At 37.3% G+C, this 18628-nt stretch overlaps 2 protein-coding genes across 2 annotated transcripts; one reads left to right on the plus strand and one right to left on the minus strand.

The window, feature by feature from the left end:
• Positions 1–241: 241 nt before the first annotated feature.
• LOC116640459 (olfactory receptor 11H12-like) lies at positions 242–1255 on the minus strand. The gene has a single exon (XM_032417507.1). It carries the CDS (start codon positions 1226–1228, stop codon positions 242–244), a length of 987 nt encoding a protein of 328 aa, XP_032273398.1. The 5' UTR covers positions 1229–1255.
• Positions 1256–14838: 13583 nt separating this feature from the next.
• LOC116640460 (olfactory receptor 4Q3-like) lies at positions 14839–15844 on the plus strand. The gene is given in 2 exon segments (XM_032417508.1): positions 14839–15024; positions 15026–15844. Coding segments are annotated over 2 exon segments (1005 nt in total).
• Positions 15845–18628: the final 2784 nt, after the last annotated feature.

An 18628-nucleotide genomic window follows, 5' to 3' on the forward strand; every position in this document is an offset into this window, starting at 1 on the left:
TTTATCACAGGAGAACCATATGAACTATCCAGAAAACACCCAGATGTGTACATTCCCTAGTTTATGTACACTCTAAGTGCCAAAGAAGAACCCAGTACTTCATTTATCTATATAATCTGGCCACTTTATGATTATAAGTGGCCCCATAGATGTTTAATTTCATAAGCTGATATAGTTAATATCAGTAGGCTTATATTTGAAGATTTGAATAACTATATAATCCTGACTGCTTTTTGTGATACTATACTGACCTGATAATGGAGGGATCATCTAGTATATCTTGGATTATGTTGAGATGCCCCAGAACTTTGCTAAGAGCTGCTTTTATCTCCTTATTCCGAAGGCTATAGATGAGGGGGTTGAAGAGTGGAGTTACCATAGCATAGAACAAAGTTGCAACTTTCTGTATACCAGCAGAACGCCCAAGTCCTGGGCTCACATACATGACCATCAGAGAGCCATAGAATAGTGATACCACAGCCAAATGAGACCCACAGGTTGAGAAGGCCTTATGTCTCCCAGTGGCTGAAGGCATACGCAATACAGCTAATAGGACAAGTATATAGGACCCAAGGATAAAAAGGAAGTTACCAAAGATAACCAATGAGCTTAGAGTATAGCAAAGCTGTTGGGTTGTTGGAGCAGAGGCACATGCCAATGCAAACAGTGGCCCTGGGTCACACACAACATGGTCAATAATGTTTGGACCACAGAAGGGCATCTGAGAGATGAATACAATGGGGATCAGGAACCACAGAAATCCACAAACCCAGCAGATAATGACCAGTTTGGTACAGAAATGCCCAGTCATGGTATTAGGGTAGTGCAAGGGATGGCAAATAGCAAGGTACCGATCAAAGGCCATGACGGCCAAGAGGAAACATTCAGATGTTCCCAAAGAGAAAAAGAAATAAAATTGGAGGAAACATCCAGTAAAGGAGATGGTCTTTTTATCTGAGAGGAAATTGACCAACATCTTGGGTACTGTAGAAGAGACATACCAGATCTCTAGAAAGGAGAAATTTCCCAGGAATATGTACATGGGGATGTGGAGTCGCCATTCACACCACAGAGCACAAACAATGGCCCCATTCCCTGTTACAGTCAAAACATACGTTGTAGTGAAGAGTGAGAAAAGGAGGATCTGAATCTTCCACTCACAAGAAAAGCCTAGGAGTATAAATTCTCTTACAGAAGCAAAGCTGGAATATGACTCAGAGACATTCATTGGGTCAGTAACCTGCAAGGTCAAGAGACATATTGTCATCAGTTAGGACTAGTTTTAAATGTGCTCCTTTTTCAAAATGAAGAGAAGACAATGAACATGGGGTCATTTTTCAAAAGAATCATCAGGTAGGAAGAGAATGTAGTTTACTTGTTTTGGTTATGTACTCTGAGTTTTGGGCATAGTAGGTAGCTGGCTGCACAGAAACAAACTTTGCCTGCTTCTGAATCTCTTCCTCATTATGGTACCATGATAGAACTGGTAAAGTTAAACTCTTTTTTTTTTTTTTTTTTTTAATTTTTTTTTTTATTGTTATGTTAATCCCCATACATTACATCATTAGTTTTAGATATAGTGTTCCATGATTCATTGTTTGTGCATAACACCCAGTGCTCCATGCAGAACGTGCCCTCCTCAATACCCATCACCAGGCTAACCCATCCTCCCACCCCCCTCCCCTCTAGAACCCTCAGTTTGTTTTTCAGAGTCCATCGTCTCTCATGGTTCTTCTCCCCCTCCGATTTCCCCCCCTTCATTCTTCCCCTCCTGCTACATTCTTCTTCTTTTTTTCTTTCTTAACATCTATTGCATTATTTGTTTCAGAGGTACAGATCTGAGATTCAACAGTCTTGCACAATTCACAGCGCTTACCAGAGCACGTACCCTCCCCAGTGTCCATCACCCAGTCACCCCATCCCTCCCACCCCACCCCCCACTCCAGCAACCCTCAGTTTGTTTCCTGAGATTAAGAATTCCTCCTATCAGTGAGGTCATATGATACATGTCTTTCGGAGAGAGAGAATCTTAAGCAGGCTCCATGCTGGGCAGGGCTAGATCTCACGACCCTGAGATCATAACCTGAGCTGAAATCAAGAGTCAGACACTTAACCAACTGAGCCACCCAGGCACCCCAAATTAAACTCATTTTGTAAAGCTTATTATTTTGGAGCAGGGATGATGTACGGTAGTTTCTGGATAGCATATAACACAAAGTTAACACATAATATATGTACTAGTTTCTCATCTTAAACCCATCTTATAGGGCAATAGACTCAGTAAAGGTTTTAATTTTACTATTTACATCTCAGTTAAATATATTGCTTAACATATAATTTAAATATGAAAAATAAATGGACATATTGTATAGCAAGTTGGCAGTAATTTTAAAGCCAATATGCCTCATTTTTATTGCTATTGCTGTTAGCTTAAGCATCATAAAAATGTTATACCATAATGTTACTTACCAGCATTGACTTTTAATATTGCAGTGTTGCAGTGTTTTCTGTTGGAAGCAGTGGCTTTAAGTTTTCATTTAATCTTTTACCTGTAACAGTTTGCAAAATAACAGCTACGTATGGGACTTTATTTTTTGAAGACTTTTTCCCCTCATAAAATTTGGCATTGATTTTTTTATATGCTTGTTTAAGTTAAAAATTTGCACCGGAAGACAGAAGCCAAATATTTTGTTTTTTTTTGTGTTATAAGTAAATGTACTTTATCCTACATTCTCATGGAAAAGATGTCAGGGATCTGAGTTCCCTGAATTTTTTCTGTGTGTGTGTGCGTGTGTGTGTGTGTGTGTGTGTGTGTGTGTGTGTGGCAATATGTGGGAATGTGAGTTCTGAAAGTTGTGAGGGCTTACATTTGGGGCACAAACAAAATTTTCAAAAGCAATTTTTCTTCCAACCTATTGTCCACACCAGTGCTTGGAAAAGCCTTTTAGAATGATTTGTGGAAGCTGTCTTCGTGCTTCTTTTAGTAGTACGTATATATTTTTTAAATGTTTCAAACCAGGAGCATTAATAAATCAACATTAAGAAATTCTGGAATGAAAGGGATTGACACAGAGGTATTATGACCTTCTGCAGTGCTCAGAAGGTAAAGATATCATTGTTTTGATATCTACCAAATCTCTACAGGACCTGTTTGATGAACCATATACTTCTTTGTCCACCTGGATAAAGAGTTTTATTGCTTTACAAAAATTAAGAGTACACTTTCCTCATCACATGTTCTCCTGGGACTTGGCCTCTATAGCATTAGGAAAGTTCTTCTCCTCCAACCCATTGGATCTTTAAAAAGTTAATGATTGCATGTTCTCTGAGGAATTAGTAAAGAGTAATAACTTCTCTGAGGCAACATTATTTACAAAGTTTGCTTGTTTGGAGTATGGATTCCAAAAAGTTTCCAGAAGACACAATTTGAAGAACAATAAAGCACAATGTGTCACCAAAAATGTTGAAGTTCAGGAACACTTCTTTTTTTAATTTTTTAATTTAATTTTTGGGTAGTTAGCATATATTGGTTTCCGGAGTAGAATTCAGTGGTTCATCACTTATATACAACACCCAGTGTTCATCATAAGCGTCCTCCTTAATATCCATCACCCATCTAGCCCATTCCCCACCCACCTTCCTCCATCAACTCTGTTTGTTCTCTATCAAGAGTCTCCTACAGCTTTTTCCCTTCTCTCTTCTTGTTCTTTTCCCCCTTCCCATATGTTAATCTGTTTTCTTTCTAAGATGCCACATATGAGTGAAATCATATGGTATTTGTCCTTCTCTGACTTATTTCATTTAGCATAATACACATAATATACATTTAGCTCCATCCATATCATTGCAAGTGGCAAGATTTCATCCTTTTTGATGGTTGAGTAATATTCCATTGTGTATATATACACCACCTCTTCTTTATCCATTCATCAGTCAATGGACATTTGGGCTCTCTCTGTAGTTTGACTATTGTTGATAATGCTGCTATAAACATCAGGGTGTGTGTATCCCTTCAAATCTTTATTTGTGTATCCTTTGGGTAAATACCTAGTATTGGAATTGCTGGATCATTGGGTAGTTCTATTTTTAACGTTTTGAGGAACCTCCATACTGTTCTCCAGAATGGCTGCACCAGTTTGCATTCCCACTAACAATGCAAGAGGGTTCCTCTTTTTCTGCATCGTCACCAACACTTCTAATGTCTGTACATATGTTGGAGGATACAGAAGTAAAATACAGTAAGCCTAAATGAGGAAAATGTTGAGGTACAGAGCACTGTAGGATATTGACAATAAAAATTTGTAGAAGTTAGAAGTAGATTTTTGAAGGACAGCATGGCAGAATTCTTTAGATATGAGAGAAAAGAGCAAGAAGTGCCAGTATTCAAGTTAATTGACTTAAATACTACAGAGGAACATGTGGCTTCCCAATTAATATGACACAAGTATTTAATTTCATTGATTAGTGTCCCATTTTTACCTTAATTTATGTAGTATGGCTAAAACACCTAAGTGAGAATGAATGCTCATACCACATAGTTTAAAATGATTGAGAACATCAAGACTCTATGCCATAGGATAGATTCACTTTGAAAGACTAAGGGGGAAAATAGTATTTAGACCTTTATTACCTCTTAGTTATATTACTTCAGGACTTAGGAACTCCTAAAACATAGTCTTTATCTTATTACTTGCTTGCTCAAAAACCATCAATGGTTTTATTATTCAGAAATTTCCAAGTTCTCCATAAATTGGTTTCAGATTACTTTTCTTGTTTAACTTTCCTTACTCCTGTTTATAGAAAAATTGGACAGCATTTCACTCTCTGGATAGCTTTCAGTTTCCCATGTTCATTTTTTTGTGGTCTCTTTGTCTATTTAGAATCCTTATTATCTCCATCTACACCTGCAAAAACCCCATCTATCCTTCAAGGTCTATTTCAAATGACCTTTTTCCGTAATGTGTATTCTTATTCTCCTAACCAGAGCAACTTTTCCATCTCTGAATTTTTTTTAAAGATTTTATTTATTTATTTGACAGAAAGAGAGGGAGTGAGAGAGGGAACACAAGCAGGGGGAGTGGGAGAGGGAGAGGGAGAAGTAGGCTCCCCGTGGAGCAGGGAGACTGATGCGGGGCTCGATCCCTGGGATCATGACCTGAGCCGAAGGCAGATGCTTAACGACTGAGCCACCCAGGTGCTTCTCATCTCTGAATTTTTATTTAACCATCTTTGTATCTTTCTTAAGACACTTGTCACAAGCTGCTTTATGTTATACTTATTTGCGTACTCACCTGTTCTCTCCTCCCAGATTGTGAAGTCTTTGAAAGCAGAGAACAGATATTAATCAACTTTGAATTAATCAAGGTGATAAAGATACATTGCATTTCTGATCCTCATTAAATATTTGTTGAATAAATGATATTTTAAAAATTATATGAGCTTTATTATTTGTAAAAACAACACCTGGTACACCAAAGTAAATAAAGACAACTACAAGGTGCATGACTATATTTTGCTATATTTGCAGACACTAAAGAAATTCAAAGGAAGGGAGAAATTTATAGAGGTTAAAACTCAGTGTGAGAGACATCTTAGCAAGCTCGTTGAAGACGGCTTGAGATGTAATGTAGAATAGTGCTACTCAATGTGTGGTCAGTGCACCAATGCAGTCCTCAAATTGTTGTTATGAGTCCATGGCAACTATAGAAATTAAGGGTAAGCATTTAAAACATTTCTAGGAAACGAGTTTTATGTATGTTGAATCTAATAATACAAAATGGTCTATATTTATGTTTTTATATTTCAATTCTATTGATTTTTATTTATAAAACTATCAACTGCAAAAAATTGGAAAAAAAGCTGGGCTTCACTTCAGTTAGTTTCAGAAGCACTGACTTAGAGGACAAGTAGAATTTATTTTATTTATTTTATTTTTATTTTTTACATTTCCTGTCTTTTAAAAAATTTATTTATTTTTATTTTGACTATAATTGACACAGTGTTACATTAGTTTCAGGTGTACAACTTAGTGATTTGACCAGTTTATACATTTTGCTCTGCTTACCAAATGTATAGCTACCATGTACATTGCTACTACAATATTATTGACTGTATTCTTTATGCTCTGCTTTTTACTCCTCTGACTTATTCATTCCATAACTGGAGGCCTGTATCTCTCACTCCCCTTCACCTGTTTTGCCCAACCACCTACCCCCTTCCCTTCTGGCAACCATTAGTTCTCTTTATTTATAGGTCTGACTTGGCTTTTTGTTTGTTTATCCATTTTTTAAGATTCCATTTATGAGTGGAATCATATAAGTGTTTGTCTTTCTCAGTCTGACTTATTTCACTCAGCATTATACCCTCTAGGTCCATCCATGTTGTCTCACATGGCATGAGCTCATCCTTTTTTGTGGCTGTGTAATATTTCATGGTGTGTGTGTGTGTGTGTGTGTGTGTGTGTGTATACACCACATTTTCCTCATCCATTTTCCTCATCCATGTATTGATGAACACTTAGGTTGCTTTCATGTCTTGGTTATTGTAAATAATGCTGCATTTAACATAGGGATGCATATATCTTTTTGAGTTGTGTTTTTGTTTTCCCTGGGTAAGTATCCAATAGAGGAATTATTAGATCATGTGGTATCTCTATTTTTAATTTTTTGAGGAACCTCCATACTGTTTTCCACAGTGACTGTACCAATTTATATTACAACCAAGGGTTGCTTTTTCTCCGTATCTTTGCCAACACTTGTTGTTTCTTGTTTTTTTTTTATTTTAGCCATCCTAAGTATGAAGTGATATCTCATTGTGGTTTTGATTTGCATTTCTCTGATAATTACTGATGTTGAGCATCATTTCATATGTCTATTGGCTGTCTGTATATCTTTGGAAAAATGTCTATTCAGGTCCTCTGCTTATTTTTTAATTGGGTTCATTTTTTTTGATGTTGAGTTATATATGATCTTTGTATATTTTGGATATTAACACCTTATTGGATGTATCATTTGCAAATATCCTCTTCCATCCAATAGGTTGTCTTTTTGTTTTGCTGATGGTTTTCTTCACTGTGCAAAAGATTTTTATTTTGGTATAGTCCCAATAGCTTATTTTTGCTTTTTTCCCCTTGACTTAGGAGACTTTAGTCTGACCTGGCCAATGTCAGCGAAATTACTGCCTATATTCTCTTCTAAGAGTTTTATGGTTTCAGGTTTCACATTTAAGTCTTTAATCCATTTTGAGTTTATTTTCATGTATGGTGTAAGAAAGTATTCCAGTTTCATTGTTTTGCATGTAGCTGTCCAGTTTTCCCAGAACTATTTATTGAGGAGACTGCCTTTTCCTTTTCCTTATTGTATATTCTTCCCTCTTTTGTCATAGATGAACTGACCATTTAAATGTGAGTTTATTTCTGGGCTCTCTCTCCTGTTCCATTGATCTATGTATCTATTTTTGTGCCAGTACCATGTTGTTTTGATTAGCCGCTTTCTAGTATATCTTAAAATCTGGAATTGTGATACCTTTATTTTTTCTCAAGATTGTTTTGGCTATTTGGGGTCTTCTGTGGTTCCATACAAATTTTCATATTACTCTACTTTTGTGAAAAAATGCTTTTGGTATTTTTATAGGGATTGCATTGAATCTGTAGATTGTTGTGGGTAGTATGGCCATTTTGATAATGTTAATTCTTCCAATCCATGAGCATGGAATATCTTTCCATTTGTTTGTGCTGTCTTGAATTTCTTTCATCAGGGTTTTATAGTTTTCAGAGTACAGGTCTTTCACCTCTTTGGTTAAGTTTATTCTGAGGTGTTTCATTCTTTTTGGTACAATTATAAATGGTGTGATTTTTAAAAATTTCTCTTTCTGTGACTTCATTGTTAGTGATAGAAATGTTATCAATTTCTAAGTATTAATTTTGTATTCTCCTACTTTGCTGAATTTGTTTATTATTTCTAGTAGGTTTTTTGGTGGAGTCTTTAGGATTTCTATGTATAGTATCATGTCATCTGCAAATAGTGACAGTTTAACTTCTTCTTTATCAATATGGATGCCCTCTCTCTCTTTCTTTCTTCCCTCCCTTCCTCCCTTTCTCTCTTCCTTCCTTTCCTCCTTCCTCCCTCCCTCCTTCCCTTCCTTCTTTCCTTCCTTCCCTTCCTTCTTTCTTTCTCTTTCTTTCATCTGATTGTTGGGGCTAGGCCTTCCAGTACTTTGTTGAATAAAAAGGGTGGGTGTGGACATCCTTGTCTTGTTCCTGACCCTAGAGGGAAAGCTCTCGGTTTTTCACCATTGAGTATGACGTTAGCTGTGGGTTTTTGATATATGGTCTTTATTATGTTGAGATATGCTACCTCTGCTCTATTTTGTTGAGAGTTTTTATCATGAATGGATGTTGAATCTTGTCAAATGCTTGGTCTGCATCTATTGAGATTATCATACGACTTTTAACCTTCGTTTTGTTAATGTGGTGTATGACGAGTGATTTGTGAATATTGAACCATCTTGCATCCTGGGAATAAATCTCACCTGATTGTGGTGAAGATATTTTTAATCTATTGTTATATGTGGTTTGTTAATATTTTGTTGATGATTTTTGCATCTTTGTTCATCAGAGATACTGGCCTATAGTTTTCTGTTTTTTTGTAATGTCTTTGGTTTCGGTATCAGGCTAATGGTGGCCTTGTAGAATGTATTTGAAAGGTTTCCTTCTTCTATTTTTTGGAATAGTTGGAGGAGAAGAGGTATTAATTCTTCTTTAAATGTCTGGTAGAATTCACCTGTGAATGCATCTGGTCCTGGACTTTTATTTTTTGGTAGTTTTTGATTACCAGTTCAATTTTGTTACTTGTAATTGGTCTGTTTAGATTTTCTATTTCTTCCTACTTCAGTTCTGGGAGGTTGTTTCTAGGAATTTGTCCATTTCTTCTAGGTTGTTTGGTTTGTTGGCATATAATCTTTCATAGTATTCTCTTACAGTCCTTTGTATTTCTATGGTGTCAGTTGTTACTTCTCTTTTATTTCTGATTTTATTTATTTGGATCCTTTCTCTTTTTCTTAATGAGCCTGGCTAAGGGTTTTTCAGTTTTGTTTATCTTTTTAAAAAACTAACTCTTGGTTTCATTGATTTTTTCTTTTCTTTTCTTTTTTTTTAGTCTTTACATCATTTATTTCTGCTCTGCTCTTTATTTTCCTTCTTCTACTCACGTTGGGCTTTGTCCTTTTTTTTTTTTTTAAGATTTTATTTATTTATTTGACAGAGAGAGAGAGAGAGAGATTGAGCGTGAGCACAAGCAGGGGAAGCTGCACGGGAGGGAGAAGCAGGCTCCCTGCTGAGCAGGGAGCTGGATGTGGGGCTCAATCCCAGAACCCTGGGATCATGACCTGAGCTGAAAGCAGATGCTTAACCAACTGAGCCACCCAGGTGCCCCATTCTTCTTTTTTCTAGTTCCTTTAGGTATAAGGTTAAATTGTTTGAATATTTTCTTATTTCTCGAGATAGGCCTGTATTACTGTATATTTCCGTTTTAGAACTCCTTTTGCTGTTTCAGTGATTTTGGACCATTGTGTTTTTATTTTCATTTGTCTCCATGTATTTTTTTATTTCTTCTTTGATTACTTCATTGATCCATTGGTTGTTTAGTACCATTTAGTCTCCACATGTTAGTGTTTTCCCCAGCTTTTTTCTTGTGTTTATTTCTAGTTTCAAAGTATTGTGTACATAAAAGATGCATGGTATGATTTCAATCTTCTTAAATTTGTTAAGGCTTGTTTTATGTCCTAATGTGATCTGTTCTGGAGAATGTTCCGTGTGCACTTGAAAAGAATATATATTCTATTCTTTTTGGTTGGAATGTTCTCTATATATCTGTTCTGTCCATCTGGTCCATGTGTCATTCAAAGACATTGTTTCCTTATTTATTTTGTGTCTGGATGATCTCCTATTAATGTAAGTGGAGTGTTAAAGTCTCCTACTACTATTGTATTACCATCAATTTCTCTCTTTATGTCTGTTAATATTTGTTTTATGTATTTAGGTGTCCCACTGTTGTGTTCATAAATATTTACAATATCAACAGATGAGTGGATAAAGATGTGGTATATATATACAATGGAATATTACTCAACCATTAGAAAGGATGAATACTTATCATTTACATTGACATGGATGGAACTGAAGGGTATTATGCTGAGTGAAATAAGCCAATCAGAGGAAGACAATTATCAGATGGTTTCACTCATATGTGGACTATAAGAAATAGCACAGAGATCACAGGGGAAAACTGAATGGTAAGTCATCAGAGAGGGAAACAAACCATGAGAGACCCTTAACTATAGGATAGAAACTGAGGGTTGCTGGAGGGGAGGGGGTGGGGGGATGGGGTAATTGGGTGATGGGCATTAAGGAGGGCACATGATGTGATGAACACTGGGTGTTACATGCAACTGGTATATTATTGAACACTACATCTGAGACTAATGTACTATATGTTGGCTAATTGAATTTAAATAAGGAAAAAATAAGTATATTCTCTTGTTGGGTTGACCCCTTTATCATTATATAATATCTTTCTTTGTCTCTTATTACAGTCTTTGTTTTAAAGTCTATTTTGTCTCATATAAGTATTGCTACCCCAGCTTTTTTTTTTTTTGCTTTCATTTGAATGGCAAATTTTTTTTTTAAAGATTTTTTATTATTTATTTGACAGAGACACAGCGAGAGAGGGAACACAGGCAGAGTGGGTGGGAGAGAGAGAAGCAGGCTTCCCGCAGAGCAGGGAACCTGATGCGGGGCTCGATCCCAGGACCCTGGGATCATGACCTGAGCTGAAAGCAGACGCTTAATGACTGAGCCACCCAGGTGCCCTGAATGGCGAATGTTTTATCATTATTTCAATTTCAGTCTATTTGCGTCTTTAGGTCTGAGGTGAGTCTCTTGTAGGCAGCATATAGATGGGACTTGTTTTTTTCAATCCATTCCACTACTGTATTCCACCAGAGAATGAAAGAGAAATAGGCAGATTAGAGACCCAGCAAATTAACCAAGTAATGTCACTCTAAAAAATGTTTGTTTTCAAGATCCATCCCCCCAGTGCTGGCATTCTGCATCTATTCTGAGTTCCTAAAACACTAAATAGCTAGAAGACTAGCTTAAATATTAATAAGTTCTCTACCCACACCTACTGAAATTAGTTCCTTTTCTTCATTCTCTAATATGCTTTGCCTTGACTAAATCTGCCCAAACTCATAGGATCTTCCTCCCATTATTGTTGTCTGGGTATTTATGCTACAGTATTGTTGATGAGAAGACTTAGGATGAAAGCAAGAAAAACAAATAATGGTCATTTAGATTAATTTTATTTTAATTGTTCATTGTTAGTAAATGAAGACATTATGTTCAGATGAGTTTATTTTTTAATTATTTAAATTCAATTTAATTAACATATACTGTATTATTAGTAGAATTCAGTAATTCATCAGTTGCATACAACACCCAGTTCTCATTACTTGAAGTGCCCTCCTAATGCCCATCACCCAGTTACCCGATCCTCCCACCCACCTCCCCTCCAGCAACCCTCAGCTTGTTTCCCATAGTTAAGAGTCTCTTACAGTTTCCCTTCCTCTCTATTTTCATCTTATTTTATTTTTCCTTCCCTTCCCCTATGTTCATGTGTTTTGTTTCTTAAATTACATACATATGAGTGAACTCATATGGTATTTGTCTTTCTCTGACTGACTTATTTCGCTTAGCATAATACCCTCTAGTTCCATCCTCATCATTGCAAATTGCAAGATTTCATTCTTTTTGATGGCTCAGTAATATTCAGGTGAGTGTGCAAATATGACTCATCTATAGAGATTGTTACAAAATTGACATGCTTAAGACCCATCATTCATCTTCTGAATTAGAATTGACAAGGTTCAGATGGCTGAGTAATCAGAAAGGATGAATACCCAACTTCTACATCAACATGGGTGGGACTGGAGGAGATTATGCTAAGTGAAATAAGTCAAGCAGAGAAAGTCAATTACCATATGGTTTCACTTATTTGTGGAACATAAGGAATAGCATGGAGGACATTAGAAGGAAGGGAAAAATGAAGGGGGGGATGTCAGAGGGAGAGATGAACCATGAGAGACTATGGACTCTGAAAAACAAACAGGGTTTTAGAGGGGAGGGGGGAGGGGGGGATGGGTTAGCCCGGTGATGGGTATTAAGGAGGGCATGTACTGCATGGAGCACTGGGTGTTATACGAAAGCAATGGATCATGGATCACCACATCAAAAACTAATGATGTATGGTGACTAACATAACATAATAAAATTTTAAAAATTTTAAAAAAATTGACAAGGTTCAGGCAAGCATAATTTGTAAGAAGATCCTATTGATTTTGATATATACTCCTAGTTGAGAATCAATGATGTATAGCAATACTTGAAGTGGAGAGGTTAATTAGGAATTTGAAGAAGACAGAGAACACATTATCTGTGAAAGGCCCACCTCTACATTAGAACAAGAAATGTATATGATCTTAGATATAATATATTAAGTAAACTATGGGTATTATCCAATAAATTATTGAAAGTAGAAATCTGATATCAAGTTCCAGTTCCTTCCCATGAAATGAGTGCCTATGATAATAACATAATAATCTGTTTCATTCTGGGATGCATTTGTTCATAAAATGTTTTTACAGTGTCTTGGCTATACTAGCATTCTGTATGTCCTATGTTCTTTTACATAAGAGCTTGATCTCATCTAATCAAACATCTTAGATCATTAGAAAGAACACCAAAATGCCATCTCCATATGAAAATTCACAATCCTTTGTATATCCAAAGAAGATTAGAAAATTTCCACTGTATCAGAGCTCAAGTAGGACTCTACATATGACAGCAAATGGTTTCCTGTCTTTTTTACTTTGTTTTTCTTTTCCAAATGATTCTAGAGAGTGAGGTAGTTTCTTCTATTATTTATCAGATTGTAGAATTAGATGTACCTGGGCACCTGACTCTATAGGCAGGTGAAGAGGATGGTCACATATGTGGTGTTACCAAGACACCCAAAAGTTCCTTGGGTCCCAAATCTCTCTCCTGCTTGCTTATCTTGAAATATTGTATAAAGTGAATTTTTTTTGCTCTTAAGAATTTTTCTTTTTGGAATGTCTGAATAACAATCACATAACTTTCCCTGACTGATTTGAGAGAACCAAGTGCAATATGGTATAGGTAACTGGGACTGAGGACAGAAAAATGCAAATTTTGTCTCACTCGATATTTTACCAAGAGCTAGTTCTAGATTGAAAATATACTAATCTAGACAGAGAAACATCTGCTAATTCTTCACTGCTTCAAGGGAAGGAATGTGCCAACATTGTCTGATTTTTTATTTGTAATCTGAGATATTCTCACCCAATATTGGGAATGAATGTAAATGTAGAGCAGGAGAAAATGGATGAAACAGTATCTTAGTGTAAACTTTACTTCTTTTAACTGTACCTATGATTGTTGAAAAGTCCAAAAGCAGCATAATTCTGATTTGCCATATTATCCTCTCTTACAAAATGTATCATGGTGGGGCACCTGGGTGGCTCAGTTGGTTAAGCATCTGACTCTTGATTTTGGCTCAGGTTGGGATCTTCTGGTCCTGAGGTCAGGCTCTGCACTCAGTGGGGAGTCTGCTTGAGATTCTCTCTCTCTCTCTCTCTCCCTCTGCCTGTTCCCAAAACCTCTCTCTGTTTCTCTCTCTCTAAAATAAATAAATCTTAAAAAAAAATTGAAATAGGGGCACCTGGGTGGCTCAGTTGGTTAAGTGTCTGCCTTCAGCACAGGTCATGATCTCAGGTTCCTGGGATCAAGTCCTACATCAGGCTCTCTGCCCAGTGGGGAGTCATCTTCTCCCTCTCCCTTTCCCTCTACTCTCTCTCTCTCCCTCAAATAAATAAATAAATAATCTTTAAAAAATAAGAGATGAAATAAAGAAAATTTTGCCTCACTTTGAGGGAATTAAGTCATTTAAAAATTTTTTTATTTAAATTCAATATAGTTTATTTAAATTCAATAGCCAACTATATGTTATTAAATTCAAAGCCAACTATAAATTTAAAAAATTCAATGTAGTTAACATATACTGTGTTTTTAGTTTCAGGGGTAGAATTTAGTGATTCATCAGTTGCAGATAACACCCAGTGCTCGTTACATCAAGTGCCCCCCTTAATGACCATCACCCAGTTACCCCATCCCCCATCCCTCCCCTCCAGTTCATTCCCTAGAGTTCAGTGTCTTTTAGGCTTGCCTCGCGCTCTATTTTCATCTTATTTTATTTTTCCTTCCCTTCCTCTATGTTCATCTATTTTGTTTCTTAAATTCCACGTATGAGTGATTTTTTAATGTAAGTGTATTTTGTTCATAGACAGATTATATTTGATTCTTGAAACAACCTTGGAAGATATTATTATCTCCATATTAGATTGAATATACGAAGAAGAAAACTCGGGTTTGATAGCTTGCCTGAGGTCAGTGCAGTGGTGTAATGATTTTCATGTTCTCATCACCTCATGCGCAGTTCATTGTCTCCCTCCCTCCCTAGTTTGCTGTAAATGCAACTTAAAAGCATTATAGGAGAGGGCGCCTGGGTGGCTCAATCGTTAAGTGTCTGCCTTAGGCTCAGGTCATGATCCCAGAGTCCTGGGATCGAGTCCTGCATCGGGCTACCTGCTCCGCGGGAAGCCTGTTTCTCCCTCTCCCACTCCACCTGTTTATGTTCCTGCTCTTGCTATCTCTCTCTGTCAAATAAATAAATAAAATCTAAAAAAAAAAAAAAAAGCATTGTAGGAATGAAGAGTTGGAAGCTATGCAAAATATTCCTCATTCTATTATACAGGAATGTGTATTTCCTACCTCACAGAAATGATTCCAAGGTGACAGAATTTGTTCTTCTGGGCCTGTCATCCTCCTGGGAGCTACAGCTGTTTCTGTTCTTAATATTTTTGTTATTTTACATGACTGTTGTAAATAGTAATGGTATTGATAATGGTAACAGTGGGACCTGATGCCCACCTGTTCCAATCTCCTATGTACTATTTTTTGGGCCATCTGTCCTTCATTGACCTATGCCTGACCTGTATTACCGTGCCTCAGATGTTAGGAGATTTTCTACAGCAGGGGAAGATCATCTCTTTTTCAGGATGCTTGGCCCAGATCTACTTCTTGCACTTTCTGGGAGCCAGTGAGATGTTTCTGCTGACAGTCATGGCCTATGATAGATATGTTGCCATATGTCATCCTTTGCACTACCTGTCAGTCATGAACCGCCAGCTGTGCTTTCAGTTGGTTTTTGTCTGTTGGTGTGGGGGTTTCATCCACTCCATCACACAGGTCACACTGGTGATCCAGCTGCCCTTCTGTGGCCCCAGTGAACTGGACAACTTCTGTGATGTCCCACAGGTCATCAAGCTAGCGTGCATGGACACATATGTGGTAGAGGTGCTCATGGTCTCAAACAGTGGTCTGCTATCTCTCGTCTGCTTCTTGGTCTTGCTATTCTCTTATGCCATCATCCTGATCACCCTGAGAACTCGCTTCCACCAGGGCCAGGGCAAGGCACTCTCTACCTGTGCCTCCCACCTAACAGTGGTCAGCCTGATCTTTGTGCCCTGTGTATTCATCTACCTGAGGCCTTTCCGCAGCTTCTCTGTGGATAAGGTGTTCTCCATCTCTTACACAGTGATCACACCTATGTTGAACCCTCTCATCTACACACTCAGAAATGCTGAAATGAAGACAGCCATGAAGAAGCTGAGAAAAAAGCATGTGGCATCCTTCTGCCATATTAAAGGATGAACAGGAAGAGCTGATTTAGAGAGCATAACTTTCTTGGGACATTCTTAACTCATCCTGTACATGGGTATATGCATGAAACCAATTTGATGACTTTGGCATAAAAGCCTGCATCAAAATTATAAGGCATTGCTGTTGATTGCTACGGAGGCATAGTGGCTTTGGAGGGTGTTAAATATTAAGCAGGGAAGTCAGGAGTGTTTATTGGCCCAGGAATTGAGTAGTAGGTTCAAGAGGACAACTTGAAAGGCCAACTCTTCTATCCTTTGTCTATAACTAGTCTTCATTTGCTTATGTCATTTCACTTTTAAATTCTCTTCAGATGAAAGAAGGTATCCCATCTCCTTTTTTGTCCTGCTCTTCTGGGTGTAACAACTCCTAGGTCAGGGGGTTCCTTCTGATGTCCATCAGAGTCCCTTCTGAAGCAGTGTGAATCCCTTTTGTCCTGTCTCTAAGAAAGCCTGAAAACAGCACTAACCACCCTACATATTAATGTTCACCTATGGACTGTGTTATATATTGTGCCAAATTTTAGAAATGCACTTGAATTCAATTCAGGTAAGTGACCAGTGCTCTTAGTGAAGTTTACATGTGAAGGCAAGGAAGCCTGGGAACGCCAGGTGCTGGAAACTCCCAGTGTCCTGCCCTGGAGGCTTCTTTAGAAGAGGCATTGCATTCCCCTTGAGTTTCTTTAAGTGGAGTTACAGCAGGGGCAAGTGTATAAGCTGGCAATAATATTAAGCTCTGAACTGTAAGGGAAAAAAAGAAATGAACCATGGTTTAAAGTACTCATGGTTATTACCTCCAAGTCTCAAAGGTAGTTTTAGAAGTAGGTAATATTATTTAATTTCACTTTTACAAATGAACTCAGACTTCTTTTTTTTTTTTTTTAAAGGATTTATTTATTTATTTTAGAGAGAGGGAGAGAGAAAGAGAGTGCAAGGGGGGAGGGGCAGAGGGAGAGAAAGAGAGAATCTCAAGCAAACTCCTTGCCTAGCGTGGAGCCCAATGTAATGTTCAACCCCACAATCCTGAGACCATGACCTCAGCTCAAATCAAGAGTGTGACAGTCAACCACCTGAGCCACCCAGTTGTCCTGAAGTCAGATTTCTTAAGTGACTTTTACAAGATCACTCAGAAAAAACATGATCACACAAGAAAGCTAGGAATTTTGGATAATTAAGGTTAAGCTAATATTTTTCTTTCCAGAAAGTCTTTGCCTCAATTAGATGGACTAATTGCATATTTTCTACTATATCTATAGAGGATCTCCAGAGCTAGGAGATCACTAAAAACCTGCACAAAAACGTTTATATTTAAGGTTATCTATTTCTGACATTAGGATCTTTGCAATTTCTTATGTCAATGGAAAGGTATTAATTCTGTTCACTAAATAATCATATAACTATGGGCTGTTAGCAATATTTTTATATTTGCTCACTTATTTCCTAATCAGTTGCAATGGAGAGGCTTTTTAAATTACTTAGCTGATATTCGCTGTGGGTTTTTCATAGATGGATTTTATGAACTTGAGGAATGTTCCCTCTATCCCTATACTCTGAGGAGTTTTAATCAGGAAAGGATGTTGTATTTTGTCAAATGCTTTTTCTGCATCAATTGAGAGGACCATATGGTTCTTCTCCCTCCTCTTATTAATGTGTTCTATCACATTGATTGATTTGGTTAGCCTGGTGATGGGTATTAAGGAGGGCACGTACTGCATGGAGCACTGGGTGTTATATGAAAACAATGGATCGTGGATCACCACATCAAAAACTAATGATGTATTGTATGGTGACTAACATAATAAAATTTAATAAAAAAAAATAAATTACTTAGCTGAAAAACAACCCAGGAAAGAAAATATCTGAAACCCCAGCAAATATTAGGATTTACTAGGTAATTGCAATACCTGTGGTCATGTAAGAGCTTGGATGATTTCTTACTAAGATGAGTGTGGGGGGAGTAGCATCCCTGGTATGGCACACATTCTCCTCTTTCACTCCACAACGTTTCCACAGAGGTCCTCTGCCTGTAGTGAATTTCCAGAAGAGCAGACAGGAGGACACTCTCAGCCAGAGAGTAGTTGTATGAGTTGACATGATTTAAGTGGTACTGTGCGGTCAGCGACACGCATTGTAGGGACCTGAAACTCCAAGCTTTATTTATATATTAGTAGGCTGCAACAACCTTTTTTCTAATGTTCCTCTTTTATAGCAACATTTAGAATCTTGGGATATCATTTGAATTGTCCTTTTGATATTTGGGATTGGTAGCATTATATTCAGAAAAGCAAGAATTGTGTATATTCCCTTTGGCATTTTCAGTACTTAATTATCTATATTAAACTTCTCTTTATTAATAAGCTGTTAACATTTCTGTTGGTCAGACTGTACATGATTGCTATCATCTCCAGAGTTCCCTTCTCAAATGCCTTGAGCCCACTCCCAGGGCCTGCCTGAGCCTTTCCTTTGGTTCTATCCTCCCGAGGGCAGCCCCTACACTGGTATGGGAACTTTTAGGCTGAGAGCACTGTGTGTAAACTGGGTGGACAGAGCCTGGAAATCTGGGTGGGAGAGTCCATATTCATACATGAGAGACCACTTGTGTTGGGATTTAGAACCAAGAGAAGAGGTGGGCTGAGAGTGAGGGCCAAAGCTTGCTCTTTCCACACTGCCATGTCTGGGTAGAAATTCAAGGAGTCTGAGGATTTTATTTTATTTATTAAATTTTAATTTAAATTCTAGTTCATTAACATATATGCAATATTGGTTTCAGGAGTAGAAT

The sequence above is a fragment of the Phoca vitulina genome, unplaced genomic scaffold (genome assembly GCF_004348235.1).
Source record: "Phoca vitulina isolate PV1807 unplaced genomic scaffold, GSC_HSeal_1.0 scaffold20, whole genome shotgun sequence".
NCBI lineage: Eukaryota > Metazoa > Chordata > Mammalia > Carnivora > Phocidae > Phoca > Phoca vitulina.